General features: G+C 38.5%; 1 protein-coding gene across 1 annotated transcript in view; it reads left to right on the plus strand.

Annotated features, from left to right (window-relative positions):
* LOC143248205 (DNA mismatch repair protein Msh3-like) overlaps positions 1-15,632 on the plus strand; it is a 109,405-nt gene that overhangs the window by 60,687 nt on the left and 33,086 nt on the right. The window contains exon 12 of the mRNA XM_076496638.1: positions 4,237-4,301. Within this exon, the coding sequence (XP_076352753.1) occupies positions 4,237-4,301 (65 nt within the window). The remainder of the gene's footprint in view (positions 1-4,236; positions 4,302-15,632) is intronic.

Consider the following 15,632-nt stretch of genomic DNA (forward strand, 5'->3'; position numbering starts at 1 on the left):
CCCACTAGTCATTAGTAAAAGACAGCCCAAGAGTTAGCAGTGGGTGGTGATGACTAGCTGCCTTCCCTCTAGTCTTACACTGCTAAATTAGGGACTGCTAGCACAGATAGCCCTCATGTAGTTTTGCACAAAATTCAAAAACAAACAAACAATGTTTCATCTGTAAATAAAGGTTGATTATCTTTACAAGAATGAACTTAGTATACAGTTACTTTTATGTAATAAGAATTGACTTCATAAGATCAGTGCTAATATTACAGAAAGTACAAATCAAAAACTTTTAATTGAGAGGTTGGTAACTATTGTAAATATTTTGTTAAAATTTTAATGAATATTCCTTGAGTTGTAGCTTAAATTATTAAAAACTTAAATAGACTTGCATATAGTACTTTTTGAAGTACTGGTAATTAGTGGTGATACAAAGAAAACATTTTAAACTTTGTGACAAAACTGTTGGAATATGTACATACTGTAAGGTTTAAGTTGGTTTATTACCAGTAAGTGACTATTTTATAACTGATTACTGTTAAAACTGGAATATCTAAGTACAGTAACCTTTATTCATATTTATGTTCAACAATGTGCAGATATTAATGCCTTATATCATAAGTATGAAGGTAAGTTTTGTAGTTAATTGAAACGTTATAAAACATACCTTATTATCTGTAATAATCTGAGTGCAAGACATGCATGTCACATCTTTTTCTTTCAATCATAATGTATCAAAAAGACATAAGATTAGAGAAAGTGTAACATGCTTTTATTCAGCTTCTTATTATTGTTTAAGTTAATGAATACTTCTTTGTATATTACCTGATGTCTGTTTCAACTAGTGTCAAGGATTTGATGTGACAGGTCAGAGTTGCCTCTAATCTTAATTTAGATTAATTTAAAAGACTGATAGCAATTGCAGACCACCATATTCTTAAAAAGTGTACAAGAAACTCACAGTTTTTTGTGTGTTATAAAGTTGCTCTAATTTTACCACTCTCAAATTTGTATTAAATGTGAAATTAACCAATTTTCTGTAATAAATTTAACTTTAAAGGATTCAATGGTGTATGTTCTGTTTTCTGCTGTTTCTAGTTGGGACACGTTTTCACCAATTTAAGTTTGTTATCTAAATTGCAAAACTGTGTTTGTGCAGCCAAACCCTAACAGTGCATTAGCATTGTTCATTTAGTTAATTGAGGATCAGTCATTTCTGGGGAACTGGGCAAGTTTGTGTTAATGTCCTCATAGAACTACAGTTCGATGCTTACTAATTACAATATAAACACTAAGATTATTAAGCCTACTCAGAATTTTATTTTTAAACACTGAGATTATAAGATAGTTGCTTGGTTAAAGTGAAACATATACTTAAATTCACTAGTCTCAAATATTTCGAAAGCTAACTATGTTTGTACATTTGAGTTTTTAATGGATTGGTACTCAAGCTTGTAAATGAAATTGTGTGGGAACCTTTGAACTTTCAAAGGCAATGTAATGTATTCATTAACTCATGATGTTGATTAATGAAAGATTAACCCTATATATAAAAATCTACCTGCAAACACTTGTAAAAGCAACTTACTTGACCAGATTTCTGTAGAGATCCTCGTATTTTGTCTTGAAAAGACAAATTGTTTTATTCACAAAACCTTGATTTTATAACTTGTAGTAATTTACTAATAACTTGTAAAAATATGTGATTTGAATTTTCCAAACTTGAATTACCAGTATGACTTATGTTAAATGTTTGCCAAGATATAAAACAAAATAAAAAATTACATTCAGATTAATAAATTGAGATTGAAATAAGCTAAACAATAAAATAAATAGAAAAAAGAAGAAATACGAGCTTTTCCTGTAAGTACATTTATGAGGTAAAATGATTAAATTGAGATGTTGAGTTATAAATATCACTGATTAATTATATTTAGCCTTTATTTTATACTGCCTGCGGTGCCTCTCTTTACACAGAATTCTTTTTCTTTGTTTTTTTATAAACATAAATAACCACTTTCATTCATCAGCATGTTTCCTACTTTCTCATTTTTAGTTGTATAATTTTCTATTGGTCAGTGTAAAGGATATTTTAATGTTTTACACTGTACCTTCCTTTCTACCACTTGTGGCTCATCATTAAGTTTGAGGGCTTATAATGTTAATATTTGTAGTGTGATCCCTGTATTCAGTGATGTACAAATAGTTTATCGTACATTTTTATATTTATTGATATTTTCTCTGAAAGGTTTTATTACAGTTAAGCAAGAATTTCCAGTAAGGTACATTTAGGCTAATACAGTATTTTTAATGTAGAATTTATTTTGTTTAAGCACTTTTCTAAAGACATTCATAAGCTAAGATCATGTTTATTTACCATAAAATACTTTTCATTTCAAGACCTGATAAATATTCATGGCAAAGATAAATATTTCAGTTTGCATCAGTTGTGGTAATAGTTTCACCTAAGTTTATTTATATAACAAACATTCATACTTCTGATATGTTTATTTATTGTTTGAAATGGTAAAAATGTTTGTAATAAAAGTAATAATTTGTTTTTTCAACAAATTTTGTAAATTTCAAAAGTGAATATGTGCATAAGAGAAACTATATACAGTAAAACATGTCTGAGGCAGAATCACAGCTGACTGAGTAACAGTAAACGTGCATTTCCTTAATTACATATAATTTTTGAGCAGAACGTTACACTTGCTTGACTCAAGGGAAGTAAGACATTTGTGAATATGTGTTATACTGTTTATGCTATATTTATTAGAATAAGAACAAAAATAGACATTCAAAATATACATAAGTACACAAAACCTTAATCTAAATTTATTTGAAGGAAGTGTCCAATTTCAACATTGTTTTTTTTTATTAATGGACTTTCTCATGTGGTTAAAAGAGAACGCCAATTCCACAGCTTTTTCATGAAGTTCACTTTCCCCCTTCATTTTTGCATACAATTTGATAGAGTTAATATAACTTAACACTGGCTATGAAGTAGGAATTTCTATTTCCTCACTATCTTTTCCATTTTGTTCATCTTCTGAATCTCTCTCACTGTTACCATCTTAAGATTCTATTATAGATTATAAATCAGTTTCATCAATTTCTGTTAAAACATTTTTGTCAACGTTCACAAAACTTTCCACATTCACAGAATCATCTGCATCAATCAGAGTTTGGATTTCATAAGAATCATCATAACAAACAACTTTTCCAGAATCTCCTTCGTTATCAAGAATAAATCCACAGTTTCAAAAACACTTTATTACACATTCATCTTTTACGCATGTGATTGAATGACTTAAAAATGCAATTGCATCTAATACGTCAATTGTCATGGTAATTTCAGATGCTCTCTTACAGTTGTCCATTGTTGTAATAATATACTGAAGCATCAGTTTTTTTGTATTTCAATTTTATACACTGTATAATTTCATTATCTAGTGACTTCAGAACTGATGTTGTGCATGGAAGTAGAAAGACTAAACAAACATTTGAAAGTTAAACTTTTGGGTCACAAGCTGTGTTGTTTAGGAAAAGTAGAATATTCCTATTTTTTTTGTTCCATTCTTTTGTTTAATTTCATCCACACTTTATTATTCAGTTTCTTTTTCAGAGGAAGCTGATTCTTCCTTAAATTTTTGAAACAGTGCAGATTTTCACTTTTACCTGTGTTAGTGTATATCTCCTGGGTTCTCTAGTTTTCCATCAGTAAATGCGACCAAAAGTACAGTCAATTGCTCTTTCAAATAACCACCTCCAGAATAATGATGTCAGAGAAAAGAACAGAATATATTTAACCAGTACTTACTGTCACAAAAGTTCTGATAATTTATTATTATTTAAACAAAAAAATTAATATTTAATTAAAAACATTTTTTCCACCTTACTCAGGTTCTAATCCTACTTGTTGATAGATGAAGTAGGTGAAAAATAGTATTCCATCCACGTTACACAGGTTCTGCCATATACAGGGCCTTTTATAAGAGAAATTTTAAGATAATGCTGCAAAATTTTTATATTTCCAGTTTTTACAGGTTTCCACCTTATACAGGTTTCCAGTTTAGACAGATTTTACTGTATTAGGCATAATGTATGAAATGAATCATGAGTATAGTAAATGATGTACATCAGTGACCTGTGAGTAAAATCTAATAACATTTACAAAGTGTTTTATTAATGCTTCAACTAATACTACTAGTGTAAACTAATATTTTTTAGATTTCTTTTTTTCAGTACTTAATAGAAGTCAAGAACACTAACCTGTCTTATGTGCCACGTGATTGGTTGAAAATTAGCATGTAAGTATAATATTATCTGTATGAACTTTAAAGTAAGAAAAATGTGAAGTTATTAAAGCACAATGTATTTTTAAAAAGTGGTAAAATTGTATATCATTCTATTTAATGAGAACCAAACTTTACTGTCAGTATATATACATTCATAGAGCTTGTGTAATGAGAACCACACTTTACTGTCTATACATATACATTCAGGGAGCTTGTTTAATGAGAACCAAACTTTACTGTTAGTGTATATACATTCATGGAGCTTGTTTAATGAGAACAAAGCTTTATTGTCAGTATATATATATTTAAGGAGCTTGTTTAATGAGAACCAAACTTTCCTGTCAGTATATATATATTTAAGGAGCTTGTTTAATGAGAACCAAACTTTCCTCTCAGTATATATATATATACATTCATAGAGCTTGTGTAATGAGAACCACACTTTACTGTCTATACATATACATTCAGGGAGCTTGTTTAATGAGAACCAAACAATACTGTTAGTGTATATACATTCATGGAGCTTGTTTAATGAGAACAAAGCTTTATTGTCAGTATATATATATTTAAGGAGCTTGTTTAATGAGAACCAAACTTTCCTGTCAGTATATATATATTTAAGGAGCTTGTTTAATGAGAACCAAACTTTACTGTTAGTGTATATACATTCATGGAGCTTGCTTAATGAGAACCAAACTTTACTGTAAGTGTATATATATTCATGGAGCTTGTTTAATGAGAACCAGAACAGGTTCCTGACTGTTATCACCTCTCACCACTTTGTCATACAGATTTCTGACTGTTATCACCTCTCAGCACTTTGTCATACAGATTCCTGACTGTTATCACCCCTCAGCACTTTGTCATACAGATTCCAGACTGTTATCACCTCTCAGCACTTTGTCATACAGATTCCAGACTGTTATCACCTCTCAGCACTTTGTCATACAGATTCCAGACTGTTATCACCTCTCAGCACTTTGTCATACAGATTCCAGACTGTTATCAGCTCTCAGCATTTTGTCATACATATTCCAGACTGTTATCACCTCTCAGAACTTTGTCATACAGATTCCAGACTGTTATCACCCCTCAGCACTTTGTCATACAGATTCCAAACTGTTATTACCTCTCAGAACCTTGTCATATAGATTCCAGACTGTTATCACCCCTCAGCACTTTGTCATACAGATTCCTCACTGTTATCACCCCTCAGCACTTTGTCATACAGATTCCTGACTGTTATCACCCCTCAGCACTTTGTCATACAGATTCCTGACTGTTATCACCCCTCAGCACTTTGTCATATAGATTCCAGACTTTTATCACCTCTCAGCACCTTGTCATACAGATTCCAGACTGTTATCACCTCTCAGCACTTTATCATGCAGATTCCAGACTGTTATCACCTCTCAGCACTTTGTCATACAGATTCCTGACTGTTATCACCTCTCAGCACTTTGTCATACAGATTCCAGACTGTTATCACCTCTCAGCACTTTGTCATACAGATTCCAGACTGTTGTCACCTCTCAGCACTTTGTCATACAGATTCCTGACTGTTATCACCTCTCAGCACTTTGTCATACAGATTCCAGACTGTTGTCACCTCTCAGCACTTTGTCATACAGATTCCAGACTGTTATCACCTCTCAGCACCTTTTCATACAGATTCCAAACTGTTATTACCTCTCAGAACCTTGTCATATAGATTCCAGACTGTTATCACCCCTCAGCACTTTGTCATACAGATTCCTCACTGTTATCACCCCTCAGCACTTTGTCATACAGATTCCTGACTGTTATCACCCCTCAGCACTTTGTCATATAGATTCCAGACTTTTATCACCTCTCAGCACCTTGTCATACAGATTCCAGACTGTTATCACCTCTCAGCACTTTGTCATACAGATTCCAGACTGTTATCACATCTCTGCACCTTGTTGTACAGATTCTAAACTATTATCACCCCTCAGCACTTTGTCATACAGATTCCAGACTGTTATCACCTCTCAGCACTTTGTCATACAGATTCCAGACTGTTATCACCTCTCAGCACTTTGTCATGCAGATTCCAGACTGTTATCACCTCTCAGCACTTTGTCATACAGATTCCAGACTGTTATCACCTCTCAGCACTTTGTCATACAGATTCCAGACTGTTATCACCTCTCAGCACTTTGTCATACAGATTCCAGACTGTTGTCACCTCTCAGCACTTTGTCATACAGATTTCTGACTGTAATCACCCCTCAGCACTTTGTCATACAGATTCCAGACTGTTGTCACCTCTCAGCACTTTGTCATACAGATTCCAGACTGTTATCACCTCTCAGCACTTTGTCATACAGATTCCAAACTGTTATCACCTCTCAGCACTTTGTCATACAGATTCCTGACTGTTATCACCCCTCAGCACTTTGTCATACAGATTCCTGACTGTTTTCACCCCTCAGCACTTTGTCATATAGATTCCAGACTGTTATCACCCCTCAGCACTTTGTCATACAGATTCCTGACTGTTATCACCTCTCAGCACTTTGTCATACAGATTCCTGACTGTTATCACCCCTCAGCACTTTGTCATACAGATTCCTGACTGTTGTCACCTCTCAGCACTTTGTCATACAGATTCCTGACTGTTATCACCCCTCAGCACTTTGTCATACAGATTCCAGACTGTTGTCACCTCTCAGAACTTTGTCATACAGATTCCAGACTGTTCGCACCCCTCAGCACTTTGTCATACAGATTCCAGACTGTTATCACCTCTCAGCACTTTGTCATACAGATTCCAGACTGTTATCACCTCTCAGCACTTTGTCATACAGATTCCAGACTGTTATCACCTCTCAGCACTTTGTCATACAGATTCCTGACTGTTATCACCTCTCAGCATTTTGTCATACAGATTCCAGACTGTTATCACCTCTCAGCACTTTGTCATACAGATTCCAGACTGTTGTCACCTCTCAGCACTTTGTCATACAGATTCCTGACTGTTATCACCTCTCAGCACTTTGTCATACAGATTCCAGACTGTTATCACCTCTCAGCACTTTGTCATACAGATTCCAGACTGTTATCACCTCTCAGCACCTTGTCATACAGATTCCAAACTGTTATCACCTCTCAGCACTTTGTCATACAGATTCCTGACTGTTATCACCCCTCAGCACTTTGTCATACAGATTCCTGACTGTTATCACCCTCAGCACTTTGTCATACAGATTCCTGACTGTTATCACTCCTCAGCACTTTGTCATATAGATTCCAGACTGTTATCACCTCTCAGCACCTTGTCATATAGATTCCAGACTGTTATCACCTCTCAGCACCTTGTCATACAGATTCCTGACTGTTATCACCTCTCAGCACTTTGTCATACAGATTCCTGACTGTTATCACCTCTCAGCACTTTGTCATACAGATTCCTGACTGTTATCACCCCTCAGCACTTTGTCATACAGATTCCTGACTGTTATCACCCCTCAGCACTTTGTCATATAGATTCCAGACTGTTATCACCTCTCAGCACCTTGTCATACAGATTCCAAACTGTTATCACCTCTCAGCACTTTGTCATACAGATTCCTGACTGTTATCACCCCTCAGCACTTTGTCATACAGATTCCTGACTGTTTTCACCCCTCAGCACTTTGTCATATAGATTCCAGACTGTTATCACCCCTCAGCACTTTGTCATACAGATTCCTGACTGTTATCACCTCTCAGCACTTTGTCATACAGATTCCAGACTGTTATCACCTCTCAGCACTTTGTCATACAGATTCCAGACTGTTATCAGCTCTCAGCATTTTGTCATACATATTCCAGACTGTTATCACCTCTCAGCACTTTGTCATACAGATTCCAGACTGTTATCACCCTCAGCACTTTGTCATACAGATTCCAAACTGTTATCACCTCTCAGAACCTTGTCATATAGATTCCAGACTGTTATCACCCTCAGCACTTTGTCATACAGATTCCTCACTGTTATCACCCCTCAGCACTTTGTCATACAGATTCCTGACTGTTATCACCCCTCAGCACTTTGTCATACAGATTCCTGACTGTTATCACCCCTCAGCACTTTGTCATATAGATTCCAGACTTTTATCACCTCTCAGCACCTTGTCATACAGATTCCAGACTGTTATCACCTCTCAGCACTTTATCATGCAGATTCCAGACTGTAATCACCTCTCAGCACTTTGTCATACAGATTCCTGACTGTTATCACCTCTCAGCACTTTGTCATACAGATTCCAGACTGTTATCACCTCTCAGCACTTTGTCATACAGATTCCAGACTGTTATCACCTCTCAGCACTTTGTCATACAGATTCCTGACTGTTATCACCTCTCAGCACTTTGTCATACAGATTCCAGACTGTTGTCACCTCTCAGCACTTTGTCATACAGATTCCAGACTGTTATCACCTCTCAGCACCTTGTCATACAGATTCCAAACTGTTATTACCTCTCAGAACCTTGTCATATAGATTCCAGACTGTTATCACCCCTCAGCACTTTGTCATACAGATTCCTCACTGTTATCACCCCTCAGCACTTTGTCATACAGATTCCTGACTGTTATCACCCCTCAGCACTTTGTCATATAGATTCCAGACTGTTATCACCTCTCAGCACCTTGTCATACAGATTCCAGACTGTTATCACCTCTCAGCACTTTGTCATACAGATTCCAGACTGTTATCACATCTCTGCACCTTGTTGTACAGATTCTAAACTATTATCACCCCTCAGCACTTTGTCATACAGATTCCAGACTGTTATCACCTCTCAGCACTTTGTCATACAGATTCCAGACTGTTATCACCTCTCAGCACTTTGTCATGCAGATTCCAGACTGTTATCACCTCTCAGCACTTTGTCATACAGATTCCTGACTGTTATCACCTCTCAGCACTTTGTCATACAGATTCCAGACTGTTATCACCTCTCAGCACTTTGTCATACAGATTCCAGACTGTTGTCACCTTTTAGCACTTTGTCATACAGATTCCTGACTGTAATCACCCCTCAGCACTTTGTCATACAGATTCCAGACTGTTGTCACCTCTCAGCACTTTGTCATACAGATTCCAGACTGTTATCACCTCTCAGCACCTTGTCATACAGATTCCAAACTGTTATCACCTCTCAGCACTTTGTCATACAGATTCCTGACTGTTATCACCCCTCAGCACTTTGTCATACAGATTCCTGACTGTTTTCACCCCTCAGCACTTTGTCATATAGATTCCAGACTGTTATCACCCCTCAGCACTTTGTCATACAGATTCCTGACTGTTATCACCTCTCAGCACTTTGTCATACAGATTCCTGACTGTTATCACCCCTCAGCACTTTGTCATACAGATTCCTGACTGTTGTCACCTCTCAGCACTTTGTCATACAGATTCCTGACTGTTATCACCCCTCAGCACTTTGTCATACAGATTCCAGACTGTTGTCACCTCTCAGAACTTTGTCATACAGATTCCAGACTGTTATCACCCTCAGCACTTTGTCATACAGATTCCAGACTGTTATCACCTCTCAGCACTTTGTCATACAGATTCCAGACTGTTATCACCTCTCAGCACTTTGTCATGCAGATTCCAGACTGTTATCACCTCTCAGCACTTTGTCATACAGATTCCTGACTGTTATCACCTCTCAGCATTTTGTCATACAGATTCCAGACTGTTATCACCTCTCAGCACTTTGTCATACAGATTCCAGACTGTTGTCACCTCTCAGCACTTTGTCATACAGATTCCTGACTGTTATCACCTCTCAGCACTTTGTCATACAGATTCCAGACTGTTGTCACCTCTCAGCACTTTGTCATACAGATTCCAGACTGTTATCACCTCTCAGCACCTTGTCATACAGATTCCAAACTGTTATCACCTCTCAGCACTTTGTCATACAGATTCCTGACTGTTATCACCCCTCAGCACTTTGTCATACAGATTCCTGACTGTTATCACCCCTCAGCACTTTGTCATACAGATTCCTGACTGTTATCACTCCTCAGCACTTTGTCATATAGATTCCAGACTGTTATCACCTCTCAGCACCTTGTCATATAGATTCCAGACTGTTATCACCTCTCAGCACCTTGTCATACAGATTCCTGACTGTTATCACCTCTCAGCACTTTGTCATACAGATTCCTGACTGTTATCACCTCTCAGCACTTTGTCATACAGATTCCTGACTGTTATCACCCCTCAGCACTTTGTCATACAGATTCCTGACTGTTATCACCCCTCATAACTTTGTCATATAGATTCCAGACTGTTATCACCTCTCAGCACCTTGTCATACAGATTCCAAACTGTTATCACCTCTCAGCACTTTGTCATACAGATTCCTGACTGTTATCACCCCTCAGAACTTTGTCATACAGATTCCTGACTGTTTTCACCCCTCAGCACTTTGTCATATAGATTCCAGACTGTTATCACCCCTCAGCACTTTGTCATACAGATTCCTGACTGTTATCACCTCTCAGCACTTTGTCATACAGATTCCAGACTGTTATCACCCCTCAGCACTTTGTCATACAGATTCCTGACTGTTGTCACCTCTCAGCACTTTGTCATACAGATTCCTGACTGTTATCACCCCTCAGCACTTTGTCATACAGATTCCAGACTGTTGTCACCTCTCAGAACTTTGTCATACAGATTCCAGACTGTTCGCACCCGTCAGCACTTTGTCATACAGATTCCAGACTGTTATCACCTCTCAGCACTTTGTCATACAGATTCCAGACTGTTATCACCTCTCAGCACTTTGTCATACAGATTCCAGACTGTTATCACCTCTCAGCACTTTGTCATACAGATTCCTGACTGTTATCACCTCTCAGCATTTTGTCATACAGATTCCAGACTGTTATCACCTCTCAGCACTTTGTCATACAGATTCCAGACTGTTGTCACCTCTCAGCACTTTGTCATACAGATTCCTGACTGTTATCACCTCTCAGCACTTTGTCATACAGATTCCAGACTGTTGTCACCTCTCAGCACTTTGTCATACAGATTCCAGACTGTTATCACCTCTCAGCACCTTGTCATACAGATTCCAAACTGTTGTCACCTCTCAGCACTTTGTCATACAGATTCCTGACTGTTATCACCCCTCAGCACTTTGTCATACAGATTCCTGACTGTTATCACCCCTCAGCACTTTGTCATACAGATTCCTGACTGTTATCACTCCTCAGCACTTTGTCATATAGATTCTAGACTGTTATCACCTCTCAGCACCTTGTCATATAGATTCCAGACTGTTATCACCTCTCAGCACCTTGTCATACAGATTCCTGACTGTTATCACCTCTCAGCACTTTGTCATACAGATTCCTGACTGTTATCACCTCTCAGCACTTTGTCATACAGATTCCTGACTGTTATCACCCCTCAGCACTTTGTCATACAGATTCCTGACTGTTATCACCCCTCATCACTTTGTCATATAGATTCCAGACTGTTATCACCTCTCAGCACCTTGTCATATAGATTCCTGACTGTTATCACCTCTCAGCACTTTGACATACAGATTCCTGACTGTTATCACCTCTCAGCACTTTGTCATACAGATTCCTGACTGTTATCACCTCTCAGCACTTTGTCATACAGATTCCTGACTGTTATCACCTCTCAGCACCTTGTCATACAGATTCCAGACTGTTATCACCTCTCAGCATCTTGTCATACAGATTCCAAACTGTTATCACCTCTCAGCACTTTGTCATACAGATTCCTGACTGTTATCACCTCTCAGCACTTTGTCATACAGATTCCAGACTGTTATCACCTTTCAGCACTTTGTCATACAGATTCCTGACTGTTATCACCTCTCAGCACTTTGTCATACAGATTCCAGACTGTTATCACCTCTCAGCACTTTGTCATACAGATTCCAGACTATTATCACCTCTCAGCACCTTATCATATAGGTTCCAGACTGTTATCACCTCTCAGAACTTTGTCATACAGATTCCTGACTGTTATCACCTCTCAGCACTTTGTCATACAGATTCCAGACTGTTATCACCTCTCAGCACTTTGTCATACAGATTCCAGACTGTTATCACCTCTCAGCACTTTGTCATGCAGATTCCAGACTGTTATCACCTCTCAGCACTTTGTCATACAGATTCCTGACTGTTATCACCTCTCAGCACTTTGTCATACAGATTCCAGACTGTTATCACCTCTCAGCACTTTGTCATACAGATTCCAGACTGTTGTCACCTCTCAGCACTTTGTCATACAGATTCCTGACTGTTGTCACCTCTCAGCACTTTGTCATACAGATTCCAGACTGTTGTCACCTCTCAGCACTTTGTCATACAGATTCCAGACTGTTATCACCTCTCAGCACCTTGTCATACAGATTCCAAACTGTTATTACCTCTCAGAACCTTGTCATATAGATTCCAGACTGTTATCACCCCTCAGCACTTTGTCATACAGATTCCTGACTGTTATCACCCCTCAGCACTTTGTCATACAGATTCCTGACTGTTATCACCCCTAAGCACTTTGTCATATAGATTCCAGACTGTTATCACCTCTCAGCACCTTGTCATACAGATTCCAGACTGTTATCACCTCTCAGCACTTTGTCATACAGATTCCAGACTGTTATCACATCTCTGCACCTTGTTGTACAGATTCTAAACTATTATCACCCTCAGCACTTTGTCATACAGATTCCAGACTGTTATCACCTCTCAGCACTTTGTCATACAGATTCCAGACTGTTATCACCTCTCAGCACTTTGTCATACAGATTCCAGACTGTTTGCACCCTCAGCACTTTGTCATACAGATTCCAGACTGTTATCACCTCTCAGCACTTTGTCATACAGATTCCAGACTGTTGTCACCTCTCAGCACTTTGTCATACAGATTCCTGACTGTTATCACCCTCAGCACTTTGTCATACAGATTCCAGACTGTTGTCACCTCTCAGCACTTTGTCATACAGATTCCAGACTGTTATCACCTCTCAGCACCTTGTCATACAGATTCCAAACTGTTATCACCTCTCAGCACTTTGTCATACAGATTCCTGACTGTTATCACCCCTCAGCACTTTGTCATACAGATTCCAGACTGTTATCACCTCTCAGCACTTTATCATGCAGATTCCAGACTGTTATCACCTCTCAGCACTTTGTCATACAGATTCCTGACTGTTATCACCTCTCAGCACTTTGTCATACAGATTCCAGACTGTTATCACCTCTCAGCACTTTGTCATACAGATTCCAGACTGTTGTCACCTCTCAGCACTTTGTCATACAGATTCCTGACTGTTATCACCTCTCAGCACTTTGTCATACAGATTCCAGACTGTTGTCACCTCTCAGCACTTTGTCATACAGATTCCAGACTGTTATCACCTCTCAGCACCTTGTCATACAGATTCCAAACTGTTATTACCTCTCAGAACCTTGTCATATAGATTCCAGACTGTTATCACCCCTCAGCACTTTGTCATACAGATTCCTGACTGTTATCACCCCTCAGCACTTTGTCATACAGATTCCTGACTGTTATCACCCCTCAGCACTTTGTCATATAGATTCCAGACTGTTATCACCTCTCAGCACCTTGTCATACAGATTCCAGACTGTTATCACCTCTCAGCACTTTGTCATACAGATTCCAGACTGTTATCACATCTCTGCACCTTGTTGTACAGATTCTAAACTATTATCACCCCTCAGCACTTTGTCATACAGATTCCAGACTGTTATCACCTCTCAGCACTTTGTCATACAGATTCCAGACTGTTATCACCTCTCAGCACTTTGTCATGCAGATTCCAGACTGTTATCACCTCTCAGCACTTTGTCATACAGATTCCCGACTGTTATCACCTCTCAGCACTTTGTCATACAGATTCCAGACTGTTTGCACCCCTCAGCACTTTGTCATACAGATTCCAGACTGTTTGCACCCCTCAGCACTTTGTCATACAGATTCCAGACTGTTATCACCTCTCAGCACTTTGTCATACAGATTCCAGACTGTTGTCACCTCTCAGCACTTTGTCATACAGATTCCAGACTGTTATCACATCTCTGCACCTTGTTGTACAGATTCTAAACTATTATCACCCTCAGCACTTTGTCATACAGATTCCAGACTGTTATCACCTCTCAGCACTTTGTCATACAGATTCCAGACTGTTATCACCTCTCAGCACTTTGTCATACAGATTCCAGACTGTTTGCACCCCTCAGCACTTTGTCATACAGATTCCAGACTGTTATCACCTCTCAGCACTTTGTCATACAGATTCCAGACTGTTGTCACCTCTCAGCACTTTGTCATACAGATTCCTGACTGTTATCACCCTCAGCACTTTGTCATACAGATTCCAGACTGTTGTCACCTCTCAGCACTTTGTCATACAGATTCCAGACTGTTATCACCTCTCAGCACCTTGTCATACAGATTCCAAACTGTTATCACCTCTCAGCACTTTGTCATACAGATTCCTGACTGTTATCACCCCTCAGCACTTTGTCATACAGATTCCAGACTGTTATCACCTCTCAGCACTTTATCATGCAGATTCCAGACTGTTATCACCTCTCAGCACTTTGTCATACAGATTCCTGACTGTTATCACCTCTCAGCACTTTGTCATACAGATTCCAGACTGTTATCACCTCTCAGCACTTTGTCATACAGATTCCAGACTGTTGTCACCTCTCAGCACTTTGTCATACAGATTCCTGACTGTTGTCACCTCTCAGCACTTTGTCATACAGATTCCAGACTGTTGTCACCTCTCAGCACTTTGTCATACAGATTCCAGACTGTTATCACCTCTCAGCACCTTGTCATACAGATTCCAAACTGTTATTACCTCTCAGAACCTTGTCATATAGATTCCAGACTGTTATCACCCCTCAGCACTTTGTCATACAGATTCCTGACTGTTATCACCCCTCAGCACTTTGTCATACAGATTCCTGACTGTTATCACCCCTCAGCACTTTGTCATATAGATTCCAGACTGTTATCACCTCTCAGCACCTTGTCATACAGATTCCAGACTGTTATCACCTCTCAGCACTTTGTCATACAGATTCCAGACTGTTATCACATCTCTGCACCTTGTTGTACAGATTCTAAACTATTATCACCCCTCAGCACTTTGTCATACAGATTCCAGACTGTTATCACCTCTCAGCACTTTGTCATACAGATTCCAGACTGTTATCACCTCTCAGCACTTTGTCATGCAGATTCCAGACTGTTATCACCTCTCAGCACTTTGTCATACAGA

Source organism: Tachypleus tridentatus, chromosome 4 (assembly GCF_004210375.1).
Source record: "Tachypleus tridentatus isolate NWPU-2018 chromosome 4, ASM421037v1, whole genome shotgun sequence".
Taxonomy (NCBI): Eukaryota; Metazoa; Arthropoda; class Merostomata; order Xiphosura; family Limulidae; genus Tachypleus; species Tachypleus tridentatus.